The 25,187-nt window shown below is 50.0% G+C and overlaps 1 protein-coding gene across 1 annotated transcript in view; it reads left to right on the top strand.

Annotated features, from left to right (window-relative positions):
• NBAS (NBAS subunit of NRZ tethering complex) overlaps positions 1 to 25,187 on the top strand; it is a 156,511-nt gene that overhangs the window by 103,569 nt on the left and 27,755 nt on the right. The window contains exons 36-44 of the mRNA XM_084900990.1: positions 998 to 1,165; positions 3,217 to 3,330; positions 3,634 to 3,757; positions 6,679 to 6,755; positions 7,092 to 7,229; positions 12,842 to 13,071; positions 13,762 to 13,872; positions 21,413 to 21,663; positions 23,440 to 23,774. Coding sequence (XP_084757116.1) covers positions 998 to 1,165; positions 3,217 to 3,330; positions 3,634 to 3,757; positions 6,679 to 6,755; positions 7,092 to 7,229; positions 12,842 to 13,071; positions 13,762 to 13,872; positions 21,413 to 21,663; positions 23,440 to 23,774 — 1,548 coding nt within the window. The remainder of the gene's footprint in view (positions 1 to 997; positions 1,166 to 3,216; positions 3,331 to 3,633; positions 3,758 to 6,678; positions 6,756 to 7,091; positions 7,230 to 12,841; positions 13,072 to 13,761; positions 13,873 to 21,412; positions 21,664 to 23,439; positions 23,775 to 25,187) is intronic.

Raw genomic sequence — 25,187 nt, 5'->3', positions numbered from 1 at the left:
GAAAACACTTACACTATCAGTGTATGATGCTAGTGCGTTAAGCGTGCCTGCAGTGCACTGTCTTACCAGGATTCATAGCAAAACTATTCCATGTCAGGGCAAATATAGAAAAACATCTTTGTGACCTTGGAGTAGCAAAGATTTCTTACATACGATACAAAAATACTAATCATAAAGTGACAAAACTGATACATTGGACTAATTTGGAATTTAAGAACTTCTATTAATCAAAGACACCATTAAGACAATGAAAAGATAATCTGCAGAGTAGCAGAAAATATTCACAATTCTTGTATCTAGCAAGAGATGTGTACCCAGAATATAAAAAAAAACACGGGTGAATAAGGAAGACCGACCACCGACAGAAGAATGGGCAAAATCCAAGAGCAGACCTTGCACAGAAGAGGAAGCTCGGCCGGCCGGCCAAGCATGGGCAGGTGCTCACCTCCGTTAGCCTCTGGAGAGGTGTCCCTGGGGGTCCACACCCCGCCCGGAGCCAGGAGCCCACCGCTGGCCACGCCTGGTCAGGTGGAGGAGGCCCTGAAGGCTGTCGCCTGTGGGCAGCGCAGTGTGTCTGACCTGTAGCTTATCTTTGTGTCCGATGGTATTCTAACACTGACTCTGCAGTGCTGTCATAAGACTTAGCATTGTTTGAGTGAACAATTCATTTCTTAACCTAAATAGTGAACACTTTAAAAAATAGCACGGGAGAATCTCTTTGGCGGGATATTCCATTGGTAAAAAACGAAGATCCCGTTTTTACCTCCTCAGTGTTTCTGAAAGGGATTGTGTGATGAACGCACCATGGTATTTTTTCCTTTCGTCGTCTTTTGTGAGCGAGGCACAGTGGGCCAGCAGTGCTGGGGTTCACGTTACTGTGCCACAGCAGAAATGGACTTTCCGGTTTACCTGTCTTCTCGCCCAGTCATTCTCAGGAGCCCCCACATCACCCTCTGTTCTCATGGCAACGCTCCTCTCGGCTCCTTCTCCATCACAGGATGCAGCCGGCGCTCCGGGCGGCAGCTCGGCGGACCTGCTCCACTGGACCACGGCCACCACCATGAAAGTGCTTTCCAACACCACGACCACCACCAGGGCGGTGCTGCAGGCCGTCAGCGACGGGCAGTGGTGGAGGAAGTCCCTGACGTACCTCCGGCCCCTGCAGGCAAGCACCCGCTTCCTCAGCCCCCTGCGCGGGCCCTGTCCACCCAGTTACGGTCCTGTCCTCTCCAGGCTGTTCCCACAGTCTCTTAGGGAACCCGGGCCTTCTTCAGATGGGCGATGAGAGGTTTGCTTTATAGAATGTAGCGCCCTCCATTGAGGATGCGCAGGTACGTGTCAGGCGTTTTCTGTGGGTCAGGTTCTGTGCTGGTCCCTGGGGGCGGGGAATTCCCATCCCCTGAGGAACCTACAGAATGCATCAAATAAAGCAACAGACCAAGCATTTGTGTGCTAGTGCCCTGCGGGGTGAGGAGTGCGGTGAGGACCAGCAAGGTGCGTGCAGGACAGTGAGTGACATTGGGGAGTTCTGACTTCCATGGGGAAGTTAGGGGTCTCAGGAGAGCAGGTGGTCTGAGCAGGGATCTGGCTGAACTAAGCAGGAGGAGTACAGAGCCCCCTGCGAGGGAAGGCGCTCGACATGTTTGTAGAAAGGAAGGAGGCCAGTGTAGGAGGAGCAGGGTGGACACAGGAAACACGCTGGCAGCTGAGCTCAGAGGGGCGGGAGGCCTATGGGCAGTGATGAGGCCACTGGCTTGCACCACAGGCTTTATTCTGAGTGCGATGGGAGCTGCTGGAGGGTTCAGACAGCGCAGGCGTGTGGTGCAGCTGGACTTTCAGTAGGATCATGGGACGGCTGGGTCGGTAGCTGGCAGGATGAATCAGGAGCAGCAGAGACCCCTCTGTTCTCGCGCTTCAGTGGGGCGTGGTGCTGGCTGGGCCAGGGCTGCAGGGAGGAGGCTGGCAGTGGCTGGCTTGGGCGGGGTAAGGGGGGGGGGAAGGGGGGGAGGGTGGATGTGCTGAGGGTCTGGATAGGGGGTGTGCAGGGAAGAGGAGGACGCAGGCTGATGGCCCGGACAGTGGGTGCATGAAGATCCATACGTGGACAGGCTGTGTGCCCTACTGGGTGTGAGTCCCTAGCTCTCCCTTTGCTGCGGGTCTCACACTGGTTGTGATTACGGTTCCTGCGCTGTCTCACCTGTGGGACCTGCCCAGGGTGTGTGTCTTAGGTGAGGTGTTAGCGTTGTGCCCGCTGTCTGGTTGTTGTTATGTGTCCCTTGTAAGGTCACCATCGTGGGCAGCGGCGTCACGGCTTCCCTGGGTTGTGCTTGGCGTGAAGCAGGTGCTCAGTAAGCGAGAGGGTGGGCATGCCTTTCCTTGCCCTTCCAGGGAGGAGCTGTGCCATCGATGGGACGGTCTGAGGAAAGGAGAACCTCAGTGTCATTGCCCGGAGGAGGAGCCTGAGTGCCAGCTGATGAGGAATGCTGATGCCCGGCTGAGGCGCTGCGGGGGTGGCTGAGGAGAAGATGGAGACTGAGGGCACAGCTTTCTTTATTTCGCCTCCCTGGGCCGGGAGGGGAGGTGGGCTCAGGTGGGCGGACAGCACGGACAGGAGCCTGGCCTGGGAGAAAGCAGAGGTGCCGCATTCAGCAGGCCTGTTGCTGGGGAGCGAAGAGCTGGCCTTTCATGTCGGCTCACAGTTACTCACTTAAATGTTACCCTACCTGGTTTAGACTTGACACCGTTGGCTGTTTGCATTGTGCAAAGCTACTAGAGGTTTCTGAGCAGGGAGCACATGCACGAAGTGTTTTAGGAAGGCTGTGCTGACGAGCGTGGAAAGCTTGTTCTGTGTGTAATAGCGATCACTTCCGTGTTCCTGAGTGATGGATGTCAGAGTGACCGGGGCAGTCAGAGGCGCTGCAGGGCGAGGCTGCGGTGCCCTCCGAGTTGGTATTATTCCTCCAGCCCTGCTGGCGTCTGTGTTGCGCTGACACACTCTCTTTTGATCATACAATGCACTTTGATACTCCTGAAATCCTCCCCCTGTCCCTCCTTCTCCCCCTTTCCCTCCCTCCTTCCCTCCCTCCCCCCTCCATCCCTCCTTTTCCCCCTCCCTCCCTTCCTCCCCTCTCTATCCCTCTCTTCCTGCCTCCCTCCCTTTCTCTACCCCAGCTCTCTTTCGTTTTATCTACCGTCTTTTCACTTTGTTCTGTTCAGGGGCAAGAATTTGGCGATGCTTACGGAAGCGGAAGCACAGCCAATGACGGTCTGGAAAGACAAGGCTGCCACCCTTTCTATGAGTCTGTCCTCGCCAGCCCCTTTGTCGCTGAGGTAAGGACACTGCCCTGGGCCCCTCAGCGTAAACAAAACCGACATTTTCCTGAAAACTAACTTCTTTGTCTTCCTTCTTAATCATGCTATTCACCGTTGTGGGGTTTTTTTTTTTGTTTTTTTTTTGTGATTGGTTTTTTCTACATAACAACATATTATGAGATTAAAAGAGTTTTACACAAAATGTGCATTAGTAAGTGAGGATCATCACTCCAGTCACCAGGGATATAAAACCTTGCCGCTGTGTTTCTGAGTGTCTTCCCGGAACAGGACAGCCTGCCCACAGCCTTCCCCTCTGTCCAGTCCCAGGTTACCTACGGCTCCTACCAGCCCGGCCCCGGGGAGAGCTTCGCCGAAGTGCTGCTGCGGACGGGCAAGCTGGCCGAGACCGAGAGCCAGGGCGCAGAGGCGTTCCCCACCACGGAAGGTACGGCCCAGGTTCGGGGGGAGAGGGTTCCCACCACGGAAGGTACGGCCCAGGTTCGGGACGGGAAATGAATCCGAGTGTAGCGCTGGAAAACAGTGCTACCCTGTCAGTAATTCCTATAGCTTAACTCGACACCGTCATTCATTTATTTAAGACATTTATTACCTTCTGTTCTGCAGCCACTTACAGTGTTGAGGATTTAAAAGCACATATATGACACAGTTTCTATTTTAAGCTGCTAATTATGCAAAACGATTTTTAGAGTGAACGGTACAAAGTGCCCAATAAATGTTCCTCCTTTTGCGTGTTAATAACTCATATTTGCTTCGAGGCATGTAAATGTGGATTCCATCTTCAGAATTTCCTGAGTGGTGGCATATCTTTCCATGTAGAGTTTTTTTTAAGAATTAAACATATATTCAAGTTTACCCAAGACACCTTTCCATTTGTTCCCACATTGTTATCGATATTCTAATGTCTGAAACAGATGTCTTTGACTATTTGAGATTACCAAATATCTGTCAGAAACTCACCACCATTGAAGAGTTATAGAGGATAAATGACCCAAATTAAAAATCTTAAAAATGTGATGCTTGACCTGGGTTCAGAAGTAGGTTATAATGTAAATTGCTCTTCCCAACATGATCTGACTTTTCAGGTTTTCTAATGAAGTTGAAGAAAAGGTTTTTATGAAGACTAGCTGAAGAAAATTGATCATTACTTATTTCGCTAAATGAATGATTTAATGGCTAATGATTTCCAAATCGATAGCAGGAGCAGCCTTCCTCTGTGAATTCAGCCCTGGAATCAGATGGGCCATAGACTGCCTTCCAGGGGCACTCATTTTGCACAGTTAGTGCTTGCAGGCTGGGCTGAGATCTCGCCTTGTTTGGGCTGTGATTGTTCTAGAAAATGGCACTCAAGGATTGGTAACCAGCATTGCAAATTAAATTCATATGCCCTGCTAAACGGAAGGCAGGCCTCTTTAAAAATATATATTTGCATTTTTTCATCTGAACATCACATCACTGTGACTCAGTCTGTAGCAGCATGCCTTCTGGGGGTCCCAGCGAGACCCTGGGCATCGTCTACGTCAGATCCCACTGATAGCTTTGTCAAGTGCTCCTTCCAGTGACTGGCAGATGCAAAGACTGAGACTTCCTGGAGGTGGGGTTCGCGTTCTCTTTAGCAAGAACCCTTTGGTCTCAGAGAGGGCTGCCGAGGCAGTTTTGATGCCCGGGTGGAATGGGGCCACTCCCCCCACCCCCCACGGGTTTCCTGCAGGCGTCCAGCTGTTAGTGGGCAGGGGCTCTGGGCGGGCACGTGGTGGTGGAGACCAGCGGGCTGTGGTCCAGGTGTGGGAGGAAAAGGTGTCACGGGAAAGTTCAGCAGCACTTGTGTCAGGGATTATGGAAGAGCTAGAACCCCTTTCCTCTCAACCTGAAGACACACGGGTGGTGGTATACTTGACACCGTCCATTTTCCCAGTCTCGGAGCAGGAGGTCCGGGCTCTGTGTGGCTGGAAAGCCAGTGTGTGAGTGCTGGAAACAGGCAGGCACACTGGTCCAGAGGACCTGCCAGGAAACCCCATTTGGGAAGGCAGTGACTGACAGGGAGCTTGAGCATTTGGCAGTTCCCAGAGGGGGTTTGCCCTCTTCTCTTCCCTGCATTTTTCTATGAACACTTTCAAATGTGCATAAGTTGAGACGGTTCTGCAGTGAATGCCCGTGTACCTTCCACCAAGATTCGCCAGTTACCTTTAACTGTACTCCTCAGCCCCCTACTAGCCCCGCTGTCCCGCTGTCAGCTAAGCTCAGATTATACGGTGGCCTTTTAGTCCGAGTGAGACACAGTTAGGCAGGGAAATCTGGAGAAATATCATGTGGTCTCTTCCTGAAGTCCAGTGTCACTTTCTCTGGATCATGCACAGTGTTCCCCTCCATCAGCCACCCCAGGAGGACCCGTGTGACTGCGTGGGGCTCCCTGCGCTCACTCCTCCGCCCAGACGAGTGAGCGGCTGGGTCCTTGTCACCCCTCTGCTCAGAGCAGCGGCCTGGGTCCTGTCACCCCTCTGCTCAGAGCAGCGGCCTGGATCCTGTCAACCCTCTGCTCAGAGCAGCGGCCTGGGTCCTGTCACCCCTCTGCTCAGAGCAGCGGCCTGGGTCCTGTCACCCCTCTGCTCAGAGCAGCGGCCTGGGTCCTGTCACCCCTCTGCTCAGAGCAGCGGCCTGGGTCCTTGTCACCCCTCTGCTCAGAGCAGCGGCCTGGGTCCTTGTCACACTCCTGCGCGTAGGACGCAGTGTTGGCAGCCTTCGCGCCTTCATTAACGCTGTGACATTTGCCGGTTGTCACATTTTTGTGTAGAAAAGCTGCTAATGACTGGGATGTTTTACGATCCTGTATAATCAAAGCCAGTGGCTGCTGCTCTTCTCGGGCTGGGATGAAGAGGGGTGTTCCCGGCAGGAACAGAGCCATGTCATCGCCATAGTTGTCATCAAAGCTTTGTCCTGGATTTGTGCTCAGAAAGCTCTTTTGTTGCTCTGATTGTCAGTACATATAAGGCCACCTTCCCCTTGAGCTGCCACTGATATACATGCTTTTATAGCGTGGCCTGGGCCTTTAAAAACCAAAGGAAGCATCCTCATTGATGTATTCGCTCTCAGACTTTGCAGCTACACCAACAGGCTTTCCCTGTGTCTGAGTCACCAGCAGCACTGTTGTCTGCGTTTCGGCAAGGTGGCCGTTGGCCGTGGTTTCACGTGGTCTGTGTTTAGAAGGGGCTGTGGGGCTTTCATTAAGTGTCTCAGAGTCCTCTGGAGCCAGCTGTCTGTTGAAAATGTTTGGGGCTGGAAACATGGCCTCAGTGACTGTGCTTGCCATACGGATCCTCACGCTAAGCAATACATTTCCCCTGTGTTCAGTTCTCTTGCAGCTAACAAGCGACGCTTTACCCAAGGACATGACCTTGGCTCTCGCTTACCTCCTGGCCCTGCCCCAGGTAAGTGTACCCTTCCAAGAAAGAAGGGCCTAAAAGTGAATTAATTAAAGAGCTATTGCTCATAATAATTGCTTCTTTAACATAAATACTCGCTGTCAGTGTCCAGAGAATAAATCCTACAATGTTAGCCAAAATGCTGATTTTAAATCTGCCTTTGCATGCATGCAATCTGCCTTTATCGCCTCCTGAATTTTAATGTTGTCATATGAAGGGGAGAGCGAGTTGCTGTGATGGAAACTTTGAGTCAAAACTCTGCAGTGATGACTGGCGAGGTAACGGTTTATGATGGTCTTGATTTCCTTCCAGCTGAGCTCACGCCGTCACGTTTTCTCCTAGGTGTTAGACGCTAACCAGTGCTTTGAAAAGCAGTCCCGCTCGGCTCTGTCTCTCCAGCTGGCAGCATATTACTACAGCCTGCAGATCTACGCCCGGCTGGCTCCGTGCTTCAGGGACAAATGCCATCCTCTTTATAGGGTGAGTCCTCATGGTTTCCGCCTTTTTAAAAAATATATATGTTTTTATTGCTTTCAGGGAGGAAGGGAGAGGAGGAGAGAGAGAGAGAGAAACATCAGTGATGAGAGAGAATTATTCATAGGCTTTCTTGCACACCCCATACTAGGAATCCATCCCATAACCCAGGCAGTGTACCCTGATTGGGAATCAAACTGTGATCTCCTGGTTCATATGTCATTGCTAAACTACTGAGCCACGCTGGCCAGGCGGTTTCCACCTTCTCCTGAGCAGAGGTAAAGTTGTTCCAAAATAGTTAAAGCAGTTATTTACCGCTTTGGAGGTACCATCTGCTCTGCCCCCAGAATGCGTTCCGAGTGGCTGACAGCCTTTTTTCTCTCGGCATCTGTAAGAGGGAGCTTCTCATGTTTATGGTGAAAGTTGAGTCTCCTCCTAACTTTTCTGCCATCTGCTTTAATTGACAAGGTCTCAGGGAAGGCTAACGTGGCAGGAGAGGCGGAGTGAAGAACTGGTGGCTCTCTCTAGTTCAGGAGGCAGGCAGTGCAGCTGTGTGAGGAGTGCTGCCCTTTATCTGTAAGCCGTAACTGTGAGAGCAGCAGTTGCACAGATGAAACGTTGAAATATATTCTACTTGCCACCAACCTTTGGACCACTTGTATGTTAACTTCTGAGCGAAAGCACAATTGTCAGCACTGGAAATGACCTACTTTTTTATTGGATCATTTAAAGAGAATTAGCACTCTAAGAATAAATAGATAGCCCTAGCCGGGTTGGCTCAGTGGATAGAGCATCGATCCGAAGACTGAAAGGTATCAGGTTCAATTCCTGGTGGAGGGCATGTACTTCAGTTACAGGCTTAATCCCTGGCCCTGGTCAGGGCCCGTGCGGGAGACAGCCAACTGATGTGTCTCTCTCACACCGATGTTTCTCTCTTTCTGTCCCTACCTTCCCTTCTACTAGATCTAAATAATAATAATAATAATAATAATAGTAATCATAAATAAATAGAAAAATATCCTCAGATGAGGATTAACAAAAAAACAAAACAAAATAATAAAATAGGTCAGATTTTCACATCCACCATGCACACAAATCCAAGGTTCAGATTTTATTAAGGCAGGACTCCCCCCCTCTCTCTCACACACACACACACACACACACCCCGGCCCAGAGCAGATTGGAGAAGTAATTTCACACGTGTGTCAAGGGTCTAGCTGCCTCTGAACCTGGGAAGCTGTCAGTATGTGAAAACATTCCATTCGCGGCAACACCCGCGGCTCTGACTCATCAGTTTTCTCTACAAGAGGGGGTGCTGGGCACCCACAGGCAGGCCCGTCCTCGAGGGCAGGTTCTCAGACAGAGTTTTATTGCGGCAGCCTTTCGCCAAGAATCAGGCCTGCTTTCTTCTTCTTAGCCTCACGATATAAGATACTACTTTATTCTGGGAATTTCAACCTTTTTTATTTGATAGCTACTGCTGCTTGTATAGTTACTTTATTCCATACTCCGGCCATTCTCCTCTGTCTTGTTTTTATAGCTGAGGCATGTTTTCATGTGAAATATGAGCTAGATTAAAAACTAATGGACAATTCATTAGTACATATGTGCGTGTGCTTTTATCAGGTATTTGTCAGGTGACTGCTTTATGCCAGGCAGTGTGCGGGTCCTGGCAGGGCAGCAGGGAGCCGAGTGCATAAAAGCCCTTGTCCTTCCAGGACTGACATTCTGTCGGGGACGGGGCACCGTGAACAGAATGAGTAAATAAAACATGTACTAAGGTAAATGGTGATAGGAGCTATGGGAACAAAAAGCCGAGAAGGACAGAATGTGAGTGTGTGTGTGTGTGTGTGTGTGTGTGTGTGAGATGTGTGTGTGTGTCTGCCTGTCTGAGGAGTGCAGCCTAAATACAGTCAGCAAAGACCCGAGTTCAGAAGGAAGCCTTGGAATAGAGACGAGAGCAGCACCAGCTCTGTTTCAGGAGAAGCCGGGACTCTGGCTGTGGGCCTGGGTGATCTCTGGCAGGCAGGACTGGCGGGCCATTCCCGGCGGTGCTTCCTCCTGACCCCTGTGTCCAGAGTCAGCTGCATGTGACAGGAAAGGCTAACGTGAACGGGCCGCTCCGCCTCCCCCAGCCATGATCCTGACACAGCTCTTCTGAAGCCCATGTTCAGCTGTTCAGGGTTACAGTTTCTCTGAAGTTAGCACCCTGTCACTCCTCCGGGCCTTCTGGGATGCCTCCTCCTCCACTGTCAACAGGTGGGTGCGGCCTCCTCCGCCTCCCAGCAGGCACCCTTTGGAGCAGTTCCTGTTGTCTGCCCCCCACGTGCTCTTGCTGGAGGCAGGACCCCGTGTCCACTCCCCAGGCCTCCCCTGCAGCTCCTCGGGGTCTGCGGGCCTGTGCGGAAGGCGGGTCCTGTCCACGGCTGTGGCTGAGGACAGCCTTCGGCTGCAGTTTCGCAGTTGGAGGGTGGGCCCTGGGTTTGAAGGATCCCTCCAGGCACCATAACTGATGTTTAGGTACAGCTGAGCTTCCCATCGATACCTAATGGCTCATTATTTGGGCCTTTTCAGCATCTTCCTGTGCACAAAACAGCACCGCTGAGTGTGGAATTAAATGTGGCAAGCTCCTGATGAATCATCGTGGAAATTGAAATGAGAGTGGTTTCAATTTGTTGCCTACACATAATAGTGCTCGGTGAAGCATCGCTTGCTCTCAGCTGTCAGCCCGACTGGCTCCCATTGCCACAGCCTCCCCACCCCCCGCCGTTCCGTGCTGCGGGGATGATCATTTAGGCAGATTACTAGGTTTGAATAAAAGCATCGATATAATCGGGCGCGTTTTTTCTGAGAAAAGGCCTGTGCCTCTTGCCAGAAGCAGCGTCCTGAGCCCCCAGCACGGGCTCCTGGACCTCGGCGGCTCTCCTGGGTGACCTCTGAGCAGCCCGTGCCGCCCCCATTATGCTGATTAGCGATAGAGGGATGACTGGCAGAGGCTCCGCTGGAGAGAAGTGTTTCTCCTAGTCTTTGTCCGAGTTAACTTGGTTTTGTGTTCAAAACACAAGGTGGACATGGCCAGGAAACTCAGGTGGTGCAAATGGCGTCAAGCCGGTGTTCCCAGTCTGTGTCTTCCGGAAGTAGTTGGTGCAGAGACGTGTCTGTGTGACAGTTTTTATACGGATGCGAGTGGGCCACACACATTGTTCTGTCCCCTGTGCCTCACTAATATATTGTGTCCATAATTGTTGTAAATGCATCTTGGAGTGTGATCTTTCTAGCACTCTTTTGAGAAAGTTTCAGGAGATACAATCATAATAATGGAAGCGTATTCTTTAGTTTTATTTTCTGGAGAAGCAGGCCCAGCGGGGATGAAAGGCAAAGCTTTATGGGAGACCATTTCTGCAATGTGGTGTGCTTTTTTTTTTAAAGCTACCCGATTGAAAACACTGAGTATAAAATTATCTCAAGCAAAGAAGAACCCTAAAGCGGAAGCACACCACCTGTTTAAAACTTTCCCAGCCATAATGCCCAGAAATGGAGGCCATTAAACCAGAATGGATTTATTACCTCCAACTAGCGAGCAGTAGATTGTCATGGAGCATTCTGTTGTTATGAATGTTTATGAATCTTTAGAGTTACAAGGACCTGACCATATTCTTTAAAGAAATCATATTTTATTCACCCACTCCCCCCAAAGAACTGCACTGCTAAATTTTGGAAAAGTAACAGAATAATTTAACTCCATGCACTTTCTTTTTAAAATTGAGATGCCTTTTGATGCCATTAGCTCTGTCTGCACCGGTCCCACCAAGACCCTCCCCTGCCTACAGATATGACGGGATGGTTCTGGGGGGCTTTGTGCTTGGGGTCACGGCCCCGCCCCGCCACTTCCCCAGAATGGCCTCCGGCCTCCTGCCCGCCCCTCACACCTCTGTAAACAGGGCACCTGCAGGCGCCTGTCCCCAGGACTGCTGGCACTGAGGTTCCGCTCCCCTTGCCTAGCGCTGTGCCTGTTCCAGCCTGGAGGCTGACGAAGTCGGTGCTTGCTCCTAAATTCTTCTTATTGCAGTGAACGAATGTGGTGTACAAAGAATAGGAAATAGAGATTATGTCCGGGGCGGCCGGACTGTTTCCACTTATTAAAGGAGAAGAGATGAAAGTAGTTAAAGCTGCGTAGGACTTTACTGACTATAATTTGTTGGTCTGAAATTGTATTTTTAACAAAGACATTGGCTCTGAATATTTGTTGAACGAATTGCACAGGGGTTGGTAGCTGACTTTGGAGAATTAGTTTCCAAAGCCAGGCATTTTGACTGGAGAGACACTCTCCCCCCTCCACCCCCACCCCCACCAGTCTGTGAGAGTAGGACTCAGTGTCTGCCTAGAGGTTGGGGATAATTCTAATGTTGACTTTTCTCAAACCCACCTGTTGGAACCCAAGATTTCTTTAGTCGGTACCCCCAAGTTCTTCCTTAACAGTGTCAAGAGGGAGAACAGCAGGCTAGGTTTGTAATATGAACTTGGCATTGACAAATTCCTGTGTAGCTCAAAATATGGCTTACACATTAGAACTGTTGACAGCTTCCTATAATTCGGTACATTTCTGAGACTCAAAGGCAGATTCCGAAGTTTTTCCTAATTTGCTTATATTAAAATATATACGGTGTTTCCCCAGAAACTGGAAGTGATTGAGTTAACGTTGTTCACGCTATCAGTCTCCCAGAGTAATTCTAAAATCACGGCTGCGTGTCACCCAAACCAACTCTAATATAAATAAATGTGCCCAGTTAACCACGTCTTTTTCTTCCCATCAGCTGTCAGCGTCGGGGTTTGTTCTGTTTGAGTAATTTTCCCATTGTCAGAGCAGCTGCTGGGAACTGGAGACCAGGCTCCCATTGAGCCCCAAATGGAGCAGAGGAGAGATTGGCTGGGCGCTTTCTTTGGCGGCGGGCGTGCTGGTGCTTCTAGGAAGAGGATGCTTCCCCAGCGCATCGCTGGAGAGGCCGGCTCTCGGGTGTTATCAGTGGGCCACTGAGCTGCAGCCTCGCCCCTGAGAGCATGCAGAGGCCCCGGGAAAGCTGGTCCAGGGGCCCGGATGATGGAGACCGCTTCCAGGGCGAATGATCCGTGGTCGGGTAATGGGGACACATCCGTTGTAGGTGATGGTAGTTGAAAAGGCAGGAATACATTATTTATGATAACTCTAAGTCATGAGATGGAGCAGGAGCCGAGGGACCTGCTTGCAGACTCGGTCCTGTGCCCTCTCTGTGGTCTGCAGACTGTGCCCTCTGCGACTGTCTTCTCAGTCCCGTTAGTGCCAGCAGCGAGAGGGCCAGCAGGTGCCCGGGAGACACGCCTTTCTATAAATTTAAAGAAAATATATATATTTTTTACTTCAGAGAGGAAGGGAGAGGGAAAAAGAGAGAGAAACATCCATGATGAGAGAGAATCATGGATCGGCTGCTTCCTGCACACCCCACACTGGGGATGGAGCCTGAGACCTGGGCCTGTGCCCTGACTGGGAATTGAATCATGATCTCCTGGTTCATAGGCCGACGCTCAGCCGCTGAGCCCCTCCTGCCGGGCTTCCTGTAACTTGCTGCTATTGTTACTCACAGGCTGATCCCACAGAGCTGATCGCCACGGTCACCAGGCACGTGACTGGACGTGGCCTGGCAGCCTGGCCCGAGGACGTGGCCTCGCTGACGGAGCAGCTGCACTACTACAACGAGCGGCTCCTGGACTTCACGCAGGCCCAGCTGCTCCGCGGCCTGCGCAAAGGGGTGGACGTGCAGCGGTTCACCGCGGACGACCAGTACAAGAGGGAGACCATCCTGGGGCTGGCGGAGTAAGGGACCCTCGGTCTCAGAAAGGGGTGGAAACTTGAATGTCACAGAGCAGGCTGAGTCGGCAGGGCTCCTGGTCACAGCCCTTTGCGGTTGCCTTTCAGGGTTGCTCCAGACAGGGCTTTCCCCTCTCAGCCCATCACAGGAGCGGGAGGGGGAGTGCTCCCCCGGTGGGAAAGGGCTGTCCTTTTAGGATGGTTAGCATTCTCCTCCCCTTCCCCCTTGTGACAATCACGAGTGTCCGCAGTTACATCAGGGAGCCCCTGACGGACACGTCGGCCTTGGTTGAGAGGCACTGGCCTAGACAGCTGCCATGCACCACAGTGAGGGAGGGGCGGTCAGATGCAGGGGTCTTCAAACTACGGCCCGCGGGCCACATGCGGCCCGCAGAGGAGTCTGATCCTGCCCGCCAGGTTTTTTGGGCAGTGAGCGCAGCCGAGGTGTTACAGTAGGAATTAGTAGTTCATATAGTCCGGCCCTCCAGCTCTCTGAGGGACCGTGATCTGGCCCCCACTTTAAAAAGTTTGAGGACCCCTGATTCTAGGGGGTACTTTCCCTGAATCACATGGAGCGTCTGAGTGAGGACCGTGCTGGCTGCCGCCTCCCAGCCGGAGGGCAGTCCCGATGGGCCTCTCTGTGCTGCTCGAGGTGATGTGTTGCTCTCTCCCTCCCCGCGGCCGCGGCTCGTGAAGGACCCTGGAGGAGGATGTCTACAGCATCGCCCTGTCCCTGGCGCAGCGCTGCGGCCTCGCCCGCTGGGAGGTGGACATGACCCACCTGGAGTTCCTGTTCAGCGACAGCGGGTGAGCGCGGGGCGGGCCGAGTTCACGTCCGTGTCTGTCTGTTCGGTCTGGTCTAGGAGGATCATGTGGGTGTAAAGTAGGATCTGCCTGTTTCTTCTCAGCTACAGTAGACCAGTGTCCGTGTACATTCTTCACTCATCTGGGGCACACCGATATTCTAAGGCTAGCCTGTTCCTTTTTGTTTTTCAGTAAAAATAGTCCTGAGTTAGATACTTGAACCTTTGGTCACCCAACCTTATTCAAAGGTTTTCATGGAGACTGTTTTGTACTAAGAAGTAGATATGGGGTTGCCATAGTGAACAAAAGCAGGCATTAGCCCAACTGTCTGGGAACTGGTAGCCCAGTGTGGGGGACAGATTGTGAAACCAGTTCTGTGGCAGGTACCCTGAAAGAGAGCCCAAAGAGCCCTGCCCGTGACACTCAGTGACTGAGCATCGACCCAGGAACCAGGAGGTCACGGTCCCATTCCTGGTCAGGGCTCATGCCGAGGTTGCGGGCTCGATCCCCGTGGGGGGGCATGCAAGAGGCAGCTGATCAGTGATTCTCACCATTGATGTTTCTATCTCCCTCTCCCTCCCTCTTTAAAATCAATAAAAACATATATTTAAAAAAGAGAGAGAGAGAGAGAGCCCAAAGAGGGGATCTTCCATTGTCAGGGAAGGCTCTCCTGAGGAAATAACTCTTGAGCTGAGACCTAAATACTGAGTTGAAATTAACTGCATTACAATTGTCTAGGGCAGTGGTCGGCAAACCGTGGCTCGCGAGCCACATGCAGCTCTTTGGCCCCTTGAGTGTGGCTCTTCCACACAATACCACGAGTCTATGTTGAAGAAGTGGCATTAGAAGAAGTTTAAGTTTAAAAAATTTGGCTCTCCAAAGAAATTTCAGTCGTTGTACTGTTGATATTTGGCTCTGTGGACTGATGAGTTTGCCGACCACTTAGCTAAGGAAACACTGCCCTAGAGCAGCAGGAAGCTGCTAGAGGACCTGGTAAGGGGAGGGAATCACGGGTGCAGTTTACATTTCATAAGGTCACTGTGGTTACTGTGCTGAGGAAGGAAGCTGTGGGAAGGCAGGTTCAAGAGGGGAGGCAGAGCCTGCCAAGTGATCCAGAAACGCTTAAAATTAGGATTGTTAATTTTTGTTAATTATTTTGAAATTTTAGCGTCTACATTTTAAGTATTTATGAAATTGCTACATAGGTGATAGTGTTATCTACAATACATACTGAACTAAACTAATCAGTTTTGATGCACAGCAATATGTTCAAATACATGTTTCTTATGTGTGTGTGTGTATGCACATTTAAAAATACTTTGGCATTTTATTAAACATCCTTTCATGGAATGTTACATAAAAGGTGTCATATCTGTACAAACAGGATGCTTCCCTGGTGTCTTAATATATTGTAAATTATCAGGCATTAAATAGCATGCTAGACTGTTCAGGGCGGGCCATCAGACCTGATGGCGGTGATATGCAGCCGCCAGGGGTCACAAGAGCGGAGATCATTGCCTCCTGGTGCCGGTGCTTGTGAGTGACAAGTGCACACACCTCCTGATTTAGCCAGTGGTGTTTGTGCTCCCCAGCCGTTTGCCTTGCTGTTCAATCAAACTCGATAGCACAGGCATTAGAAATCAGCCTTGTTAATACAATAGAAAGGGCCCAGCATTTATTTGTCCAGTCAATGCTAATGGGAAGCTAATAGGTCAGAGTCACAAGAAAATGGATGCTGTTTGCCTTAGGTTTCCTTCTACTCCTTTCAAAAGACTCCCGCCCCAAGAGTTGATTTTTCTTAATTTTACATTCTCCTTCCTCTTGATTGAATTGGAGGCAGGCCGTGCGTCAGCACGTGGCCACGTGCGCACTCAGACGGGCTCGGGGGAGGCAGCCTCACACAATAGAGTGTAAGTCTTCCATCCAAGTGACGGACACCTCCTCACCGTGTCTCTCCAGCTGTGTCCCTGCCCGCGGCAGTTCAGTTCTCAAACTCATTCTCCGTGATTCTGAGTGCGGTGTGATGAAAACTAAGAGGCTTCATCGTAGAAATCAAACCCCCAGGACCTGGCACATGATCGGTGCTTAATTAATGGCAGCTGTTCCTGGAATTTCACTTCTGCAGAAGGAGAATCCTCATAAACACCCACATTGAGTTCTTTTTGTTCTTTATTTTTTCTCTTTTTTAATTTTTTTCTTTTTTTCTAAACTGCGTGATGGCTTTAAGTGGCCACATGGCAGACACTGGCTCGCTCAGCCTCTTGGATCTACGGGGGCGAGTTCAGCTCCCCGACGGAGGCTGACCTATCAGTATTGCCAGGTTAGCGGCCAACCCCAACTCTGACCTTAGAGCAGGAGTGGGGAACGCCAGGCCCACGGGCCATATAAAGCCCTCAGAATCCTTTGACCTGGCCCTGGAGATAAAATTCAGGCTCAGGAAAAATCTAAGTTTGTGTAGAAAGGTTGAATGTATTTATTCAGGTCACAGGTCTCACACAGTTGTTGAAATTGGGGGTATTTGGTTTAGATCTTTCTTTCGGCCTACGGCAGTGGTCGGCAAACTGTGGCCCCTTGAGTGTGGCTTTTCGACAAAATACCAGGGCCTGGGTGAGTCTGTGTTGAAGAAGTGGCGTTAGAAGAAGTTTAAGTTTAAAAAATTTGACTCGCCATAGAAATTTCAATCGTCCTGTTGATATTTGGCTCTGCTGACTAATGAGTTTGCCGACCACTGGCCTACGGGGAAAAGAGAACCAAGATTATGATTTGTGCATAAGACAAAACCTACCAGTCCTGAAAATGGAAGCTAATTACCGCCTTTACCCAAAGGGAAGCGATTCTGTACATGTACCTTCAGCCTTCCTCTTCATGCCGTGATCCTTCAGGTCCTCTCAGGCCAGCAAGGCTCCTGGCAGTGGCACAAAACTCCTGCAAGACCCGTTTTAGTGTGTCCGTCCAGGAACATGCTCAGGCTTAGAGTCCTGCTCTGTAAGCGCTCAGGGAAGCAGGCCGGACGTGCACGTCACTCATCTGACTTCCGAACCATTGTTTTCCAGTCAGGACACAGTTCTGTCCGCTCTGTGAGACATCACTGAGGGGACCTGGTGCTCCGGGGATAACTGCTCAGAAAATAATGCTACGCCTATGTCTGGGCTGTGGTGTCTCAAAGTATTTTTGTTAAAGACAATATGAGACTATAAACCAGTCAGAATTGACTTTTAAAAAATATATATTTTATTGATTTTTCACAGAGAAGAAGAGAGAGGGATAGTTAGAAACATCGATGAGAGAGAGTCATCAATCAGCTGCCTCTTGCACACCCCCTACTGGGGATGTGCCTGCAACCAATGTACATGCCCTTGACCGGAATCGAACCCGGGACCTTTCAGTCCGAAGGCTGACGCTCTATCCATTGAGCCAAACCGGTTTCGGCCAGAATTGACTTTTTATGAGAAGTCACAAGGCTTCAGGGCCAGCGTGTCTTTACGGCAGAGGAGAGGCAGCCTGCCTCGTGGCCATCCTTGTCACCACCCTGTTCATCCCAAACGCCCCGCAGAGGGCCCACCACTACTCCTGAGACAGGAAATGGACGGCGACACTCTTTCGTGATCCTCCCAGCGGCTGTGTAGGTGACCCTGAAAATTAAATTCTGTTTTTTGTTTCATAAACACACTTGTCCAAAGCGCTGGCCAAATGGAACAGTGCCATGCTGTTTTGCCCACCTTTCCCTGCACAGCCACATGCTCTCGGGTCAGACCTGCCCCATCAGCTTCATATCCAGGCCATGGTGGTGAGTGTCTGCCTACTTTCCCGCAGGACAGAGTCCTTGAAACTGAGCGGGTCTCCTTCCTTGTCTCCTTCCAGGAATCAGTGGTGGAGGCCTATTTACCCCCGGTCGAGGTTATTAATTTGGATTCATAGAGCTTCAAACTCTTAGGATCAAACTTGGGTGAAATGCCTGGAAGAGACTGTCTCTGAATGACGCTCCCCTCTCCAGCCCTTCCCAGCAGCCCTGTGCCTCTCCCTGTCTCCCCCCTCCCTCTTCTCCCCTCAGTGCTGCTTTACTCAGCTCATGGAACCGAATTATCACTCCACCTCAGCCTGGGTGAAGAAATATGCATTTACATAACCTTGTTTTCCTACACAAACACGAGGCTTTTCAGTACATGCTGTTCTTGAATTACGTTTTTGGGTGATTGACAGCTTAAAGCCACCACAGAACACGCTGACCGGGGACTTAGCACTAACCATTCATTGTGCTCTGAGTGTAACTACTGCTGATTTCTTCCTGCAGTTAATCTCTGAAAGTTAAGTATGCTTATATAAATGTATAAGCTGCTGCTAGAGCTAAATCTTGGTTCAAGAAAAAAGCCTTAAACAGTTTCTAAGGGTGATCATTAATTTGATTAGTGAAAAGTCCCCGGCGGTTTCCTGGTATTTCTGCCTACTCTCTCGGATGTGGGTTCTTTGGAATTGTTTTCTAAGTGCAGATTTCATTTCTCTTTCCAAAGGGGAGAGAGCAGCTTCTTTCAGGGGACGCTGTTGAATGGGTTATTGATTGCCGGCATCTATAAAAGATCCGAGCACGCTGTAATTTACTGAGGAGGGAGGCGCTGGTATTTATCATGTGTCAGTGAAGGTATCCCAGTGTCTCTCTTGACAAGATAATTAGATAAAATTGCACATCGGGCAAGCTGAATTGTGGGCGCAGAAGAATACGTGGGTGGGCGAGAAAGGGAAGCTGATTGAGAGAGACGCTGTTCAGCATCAGGCCGAACACAAAGGAAGCCACACTGTTGTGGTTCAGTCACTGTCCGTCTACTCTGCAGGCGAGTCTGTCTTGCATGCTTGTGTCTGAGGGTCGTTAGGAAAGCAGTGTGACAGGAGAACTCATTGACTCTTGCTCTTGGAGAGAGAGAAGGCCTGTGTTACGCAAAGATTCGGCTTTTGAAATGGTTGTGACATGGCACAAGGCCCTGTCAGTCCGTGGCTGCGTGGCGTTAAGGTGAACAAAGCCACACGGAGTCCAGGCCGATCTGACGCCGGGCTTAGGCGTCACTTAAACTCCCTGATCGCTGTCTGTTGGATGGTAGTTACTTCGATTTAACTGGCCCAGCAACCAGCACAGTAAGCGCAAGCTTTCCCGTCTCCATGGGCATGTGGTTCTGCCCGCAAAGCTCCCTCAAAACAACTCATCTCAGTGGCGGACATGGTGTAGTATCTACTGCTTCATGCCATTGTGTTCAGACTTCACTTAGCAAATTTAGGAAGGAAATCAAATTCTGTGAGTCGCTTTCATGTGCTGCTGTGCACACAGCGTCTTTCTCAGACAATACTGCATGTTTTGAATAGTGAGTGTCAGGAACATTTTCTGACCTGCCACCCACTACCCTCGCCATTCTTGTACAGGCCTGTGCTTTCCTGTCTGGAAACGCTGTTTTTGTTATTTTCACTCCATTCCTTTCTCTGGTGCCCAGCTCAGGTGCTCTGTCACTAAACCTCCTTTTATCGTTGCTGTCGGCTGTTTTTGAAGTTACAGCTTGAGCGGCCCTGCTCTTGATTGGAATGTAATTGCCTGCATTTGTCAGCCCATCCCCTCATTTTGCGCTGTTGTTCAGTTCGGGGTATTTATAACAACGAGGTTTGCGAACTGCTGGGTGAGAGCTTGATGGGAATTTTTGCGTCCGCCCAATGTGGAGGACACCCAGGTTTTGTGCGTCCACTCATCTGGGTGGCCCGGGCATCGAATGTGTCCTTTGATCACACATTGGCGCTCGGCCCTGAGAAACTAAAGATAAAGGAGCTGTGTATCATCTTTGTCATCAAGTGGTGCACCTCCTAGCGAGGGGATAGACTCGGTCTGGCAGTTGAAGAGTCTGTAAGGCCGGATGGAAGCTATCAGAGGAGGCAGACCGGGATCTTTACAGCCCAGGGCCATTTGTATACCTCAGGATATTTTTGTAAATGTTTGAATCGTGTCTTAATGGGAAAAATAGCATTTCTCTTGAAGTGAGAGGTCAAAGAGCATTTTTAAATTACTTGCTATTTTGACTTCATAGTTTGAAACTGTCATCCTAAGTATACTACTGCTCATAAAAACTGTAAGACATAATCTGGGTTCACCTTCTCTGTATAAACCAAACATGTCTTGGCCCTTTCCAACGGTGGGAATTCCAGCAAAAAGGGAGTCGTGTTTCCCGGGTGTTGCTCTGAAAGCAGGTGCAACCGGACTTCGCTGGGTACTGCCGGAGTTGCACTCACTGCGCCAGGCACCTCCCCGGGGCGGGGTGCGGAGGGCCCTGCCTCGCTGACCTGGGCATGGGACCCCCACAGCCGGGCTCTGGGCCCTGGGCTCTAGGCTCTGTGCGGGGGAAGCACAGGACCAGCATTAAGCCCTCCTCTCACCCCAAAATACACACTGACCAGCCAAACACAGCTCCTTAACGTTTTTTTCCTGACAGTTTAACATTAGAGAACATTTTTGCTATATTGTAAAGACATCTAAGTCAAGATGAAATTAATAAGATGTGTTTTTATTTAAGTGGCATTCATGACTACAGCTAATTCAAGAGAAAGCACCCATTCTTGCTGATTTTAATTGTATTTGACCATCGTATCAAACTTGGGTCTATCCAGTAGCAAGATAAAGCTCTTGGATGTCACACTGAAGCCTAAAGGTTGGGGTTGTTTCCTCCCTCACGGCTTCCTAAGTCCCTGGAATAATAAGGTTGTTTACATTTCTGTAATGAAGCTCCGATTTTACATTTGTCTTGTGACATGAATAAATAATGCCGAGTGGCAGCCAGCAGATCTGGGTTCGTTTCCTGGCCGTAAAGCACTGGGCACCTCTCCCAACTGCAGGCCTGTGAATACTGCCTTCGGGGCTGCTGTAGCCCCGCAGGAGAACACAGGAACATTGAGCGATAGAGGCATTCAACACGCGTGCTTTCCTTTATAGAAACCACCTGCATCTTGGTGGCTCACGTCTCTGATTAGACAGGAGGAAGGGGCTTGTAAGAAGTAGTCTTTCATGCCCGGCTGGCATGGCTATGTGGTTGAGCATCGGCCTCTGAACCAGGAGGTCATGGTTTAATGCCTGGTCAGGGCACATGCCCAGGTTGTGGGCTCGATCCCCAGTGTGGGCCTTGCAGGAGGCAGCCAATCAATGATTCTCTTTCATCAGTGACTGGAGGCCCAATGCATGAAATTTGTGCAAGAGTAGGCCTTCCTTCCCCTGGCTGCTGGCACCCAGGACCTGGGCTTCCCTCCAGCTGCCTGCAGGCACCTGGGACCGGGCTTCCCTCGCAGCCCCGGCTTCATCCAGAAGGTTGTCTGGAAGAACATCCGGTCAAATTAGCATATGATGCTTTTATTATTATAGATTTATTATTATAGATGTTTCTATCTCTTTTTCCCTCTCCCTTTCTGTCTGAAATCAATAAAAAAAAAATTTAAAACAGAAGTAGCCTTTCCTCCTGAATTAAAAAAAGTCTTGTTTAATAAAGGAACCAAATTTTAACATAATTTCTTTTCCTCTTAATTTCAGCTTGTCCACAACAGAAATAGAAAATCGAGCCCAAGCTCTTCATCTCTTTGAGACTCTGAAGACAGACCCTGAAGCCTTTCACAAGCACATGGTCAAGTACATCTACCCCACTATCGGGGGCACGGACCACGAGAGGCTGCTGTATTATTTCACTCTTCTGGAAGGCTGGGGCTGCGCAGATCTGGGGAAGTATGCCATTAAACCGGAAACCCACGTTCGGCTGCTGAAGAAGTTCAAGGTGGTTGCACCAGGTAAGATGATCTTTTTCCAGCTTGAATTCATTTAAAAAATAAAAGTAAATACACACACACACACACACACACACACACACAGATCGACACTGATATTTTGTTCCACTTATTCAGTCATTCATTGGTGATTCTTTTTTTTCTTTTCTTTTTTTAAAATATATTTTATTGATTTTACACAGAAAGGAATTGAGAGGGATAGAGAGTTAGAAACGTCGATGGGAGAGAAACATTGACCAGCTGCCTCTTGCACACTCCCCGCTGGGGTTGTGCCCTTTATTGGAATCAAACCCGGGACCTTTCAGTCCACAGGCCAATGCTCTATCCACTGAGCCAAACCGGTTTCGGCCATTCTTATAAGTGCTTTGACCCTAGATCGAACCTGCAACCTTGGTGTATCAGGCCAGTGCTCTAACTAACTGAGCAACATGGCTATTTTTGAAAATAAATTTAGGGATTAATTTTCTGTACACAATCATGTCCATGCACCATGGCTGGCATAGAGCTGAAACCATAGGATTTTGATGCTAATTGTCTTTTGTTATTACATTTTCAACTCCTTCACTCATAGTTGGGGGGAATTACATACCAGAGAAACCAAGAAACCTATTGAAAGTCACAGTGACTGCTGATAGACCTGATACTAAAATCTAAAGTTTTTACTCCAGATGTGTTTTTTTTTTTTTTTTCTACTCCCATTGGTTATATTTTACTAGAGGCCTAGTGCGCAAAATTCGTGCATTTGGAGGGGGAGTCCCTCAGCCTGGCTTGCACCCTCTCACAGTCCAGGAGCCCTCAGGGGATGTCCTGGGAGCAGACCTAAGCAGGCGGCTGAACATCCTTAGTGCTGCCATGAAGGCTGAAGAGGCTCTTGGCACTGTGCTCGCCAGCCATGAGTTGGCTTCTGGTTAAGCGGTGCTCCCCTTGTGGGTGTGCACTGACCACCAAGGGGCAGCTCCTGCACTGAGCATCTGCCCCCTGGTGGTCAGTGCACATCATAGTGACTGGTCTTTCTGCCATTTGGTCTATTTGCACATTAGCCTTTTATTATATAGGATTTATACAGGACAAGACAGACATTTTACAGCAGGCATTTGGCAGAATTACACCTGAGTGGAGCCTATATGTTTAAAGCGTATGTGGAGACCATTAAAGTAAGAGCCTTTGAATTTTTGATAAATTGCGGGAATCTTTAGAATGGTATCCATGTATCTTCACGCTCATAATGAAGACACTAACACCCCTCAAACCTCTGTGGTACTTTATAATTTACAAGGCACTTTCAAGTCTATATTTATTTAATACTCATGACAGTTATGAGAATTTCCTTCGGCGTATCAGTGTGAAGTTTACTGAGTAACCAAATTAGACATGGAGTAGACGCAGAGGACAAGGGGTGCGATTCATGCCAGCCCTCAAGTCCTTGATGAGATGCCAGGTGAATACACGTGAACCCATGCTGATTGCTGTGGGCACTGTTGGGGGAAAACCGGGCCACGGAGGGATGGCAAGAGCCAGGAGGCCTGGCGTCTCCAATGGCCAGAGAGGAGGTAGAGGCTCACGGAAGTGAGCAGCTCTTCCGGGATTGCAGAGTTGATCAAATTGCAGGCTGGGACTGGATCTCAGATCTTCTGGTCTGTCTCACGGATGACTAAACCATCTGCTACACCTACACTGGCCGATGAGCGTGCGCTCAGCCACGCAGGGGCTGGGCACATGTTGGAAGCCTCTGCATGGCGCTGGAGAGGACTGCTCTCTCTCTCCCTCTCTTTCCAATAGGACTGGACTACAAAAAACTGACCGAGGAAGGCACGAGCCCTCTGGACGCTCTGCAGCCAGTTCTTTCAAGTCAGAATATCTTATCTATTTCCAAGCTCGTTCCCAAAATCCCGGGCAAGGACGGACGGATGCTGTCCCCGAGCTCCCTGTACACCCTCTGGTTACAGAAGTTGTTCTGGACCGGAGACCCCCAGCTCATTAAGGAAGCCCCGACGTCCCCGCCCGAGTGGCTGCGCGCCTTCGAGGTCTGCACCAAGTACTTCGATCGCCTGCACCCCGGGGACCTCGTCACTGTGCTGGATGCCATTACGTTCTCTCCGGAGGCTGTGACCAAGGTAACCGAGCGGCCGCTCAGAGTAGACGGTTCGGTTTAGGAGGCAGGAAAGCTGCGCTTGCATTGGGTAGATTTTGTTTTTATTTCCTTCCTGGAAATGGGGAATAGTCACAGTTCAGATGTGCTCTAGTTTTCACAACGTGGCATTTCATAATAAGGACTGCACCCGCTCTCTCCGGTGGACAGGTGGGAGGAGCCTCCAGCACCCAGCTCACCGTGCATGCACCCGTAGCAGGCCAGCAACTTGGTTGCATTTTCCAATACTACTCCAGGCTCAGGGCTGAGCCCTTTAACTGGACTCTAGATCCCTGAGCAATGTGTAGCTTCCCTCGAATAGGTAATGTGGGCCGTTGTCTTTCCTTCCTGCCCCCTCGCCCCGACCTCACTGTCAGACAGCTGTGCATCTCTCACGGGCATGACCTCCCTACAGACTCTCCGTCTCTGTCTCGCTGATCGTGCTCTCACGCAGCCTCTTTGTATCTTCTCTGGCCCGTCTGTGCCGCTGGCTGCCTCATCCCCCAAATTGGCAAGCCCGCCTGGTACTCTACCCCAAGAATTGTTGTTATAGCTAATGGTATCCTGAAAACGGAGCAGAAAGGCTAAGAGTTCAAGTCATTTGTTGGGCAGTTGGCACAAGCACAGTTGAATATCTCTGGGGAAGCCTTGTATTAACTAACCAGCTGGATTCATGGTTGTGGATAACCAAGGACTTCATTCTCTTATTAGTGTAATGGTTTTAAATTTTACGACCACTACTGTAAGAAGGAGATAATCAATTTTGTATTTTTTGTATTTTGTGGTTTGTTTTTTTTTTTTAGAAAAAAAATAGGATAATTTTAGAGGGAGGTAGTATGAACCTATATAATAAAAGGCTAATATGCAAATTGTCCCCTAGGGCAGGAGTTCTACTGACCAGGAGTTCAACCAGGGGCCGGGGCTGGCCAGCCAGCTTTTCCAGGCCTCTCCCCTCATTTGGCCCCGCCCCTGAGTCAGGTAAACCTGGCTTTGAGCTTTGAACCTGCCACTTAGGGCTCTGTGGTTTAGCCTCAGGAATCTGTTTGGCTTTCCGCCTGCTGGAGGCAGAGGCTGTGGCTGAGCAATCTGTGAACTACTTAATAGTATTACTCTGGTTTTAATAGGTGAGTTCAACCAAAGTCATCTGGTAACAGGACCACAATTTAAACTCAGCAAAGCTTCCTCCAGGGCCTCTGCTCTAACCCCGGAGCTGCACCGGAGCGAGCAGTCAGGAGCCATCTAGGAACTGGGGAGCGGAGGATCAGGAGTCCCGAGCATCCTCAGTCCAGACGGAGCGCCTGGTTTGGGATGTGTCCGGCAGGGCTGAGCCTGAATGAGGAAGGCCAGGCAGGGTCCTGGCAATGTGGGGGAGAAGACAGGAGCACAGCACACATTGGTT

Source organism: Pipistrellus hanaki (assembly GCF_964339955.1).
Source record: "Pipistrellus hanaki genome assembly, chromosome: 12".
In the NCBI taxonomy this organism is placed as follows: domain Eukaryota; kingdom Metazoa; phylum Chordata; class Mammalia; order Chiroptera; family Vespertilionidae; genus Pipistrellus; species Pipistrellus hanaki.
The sequence above is the reverse complement of the archived record's forward strand: the minus strand, read 5'-3'. Positions and strand labels throughout refer to the sequence as shown.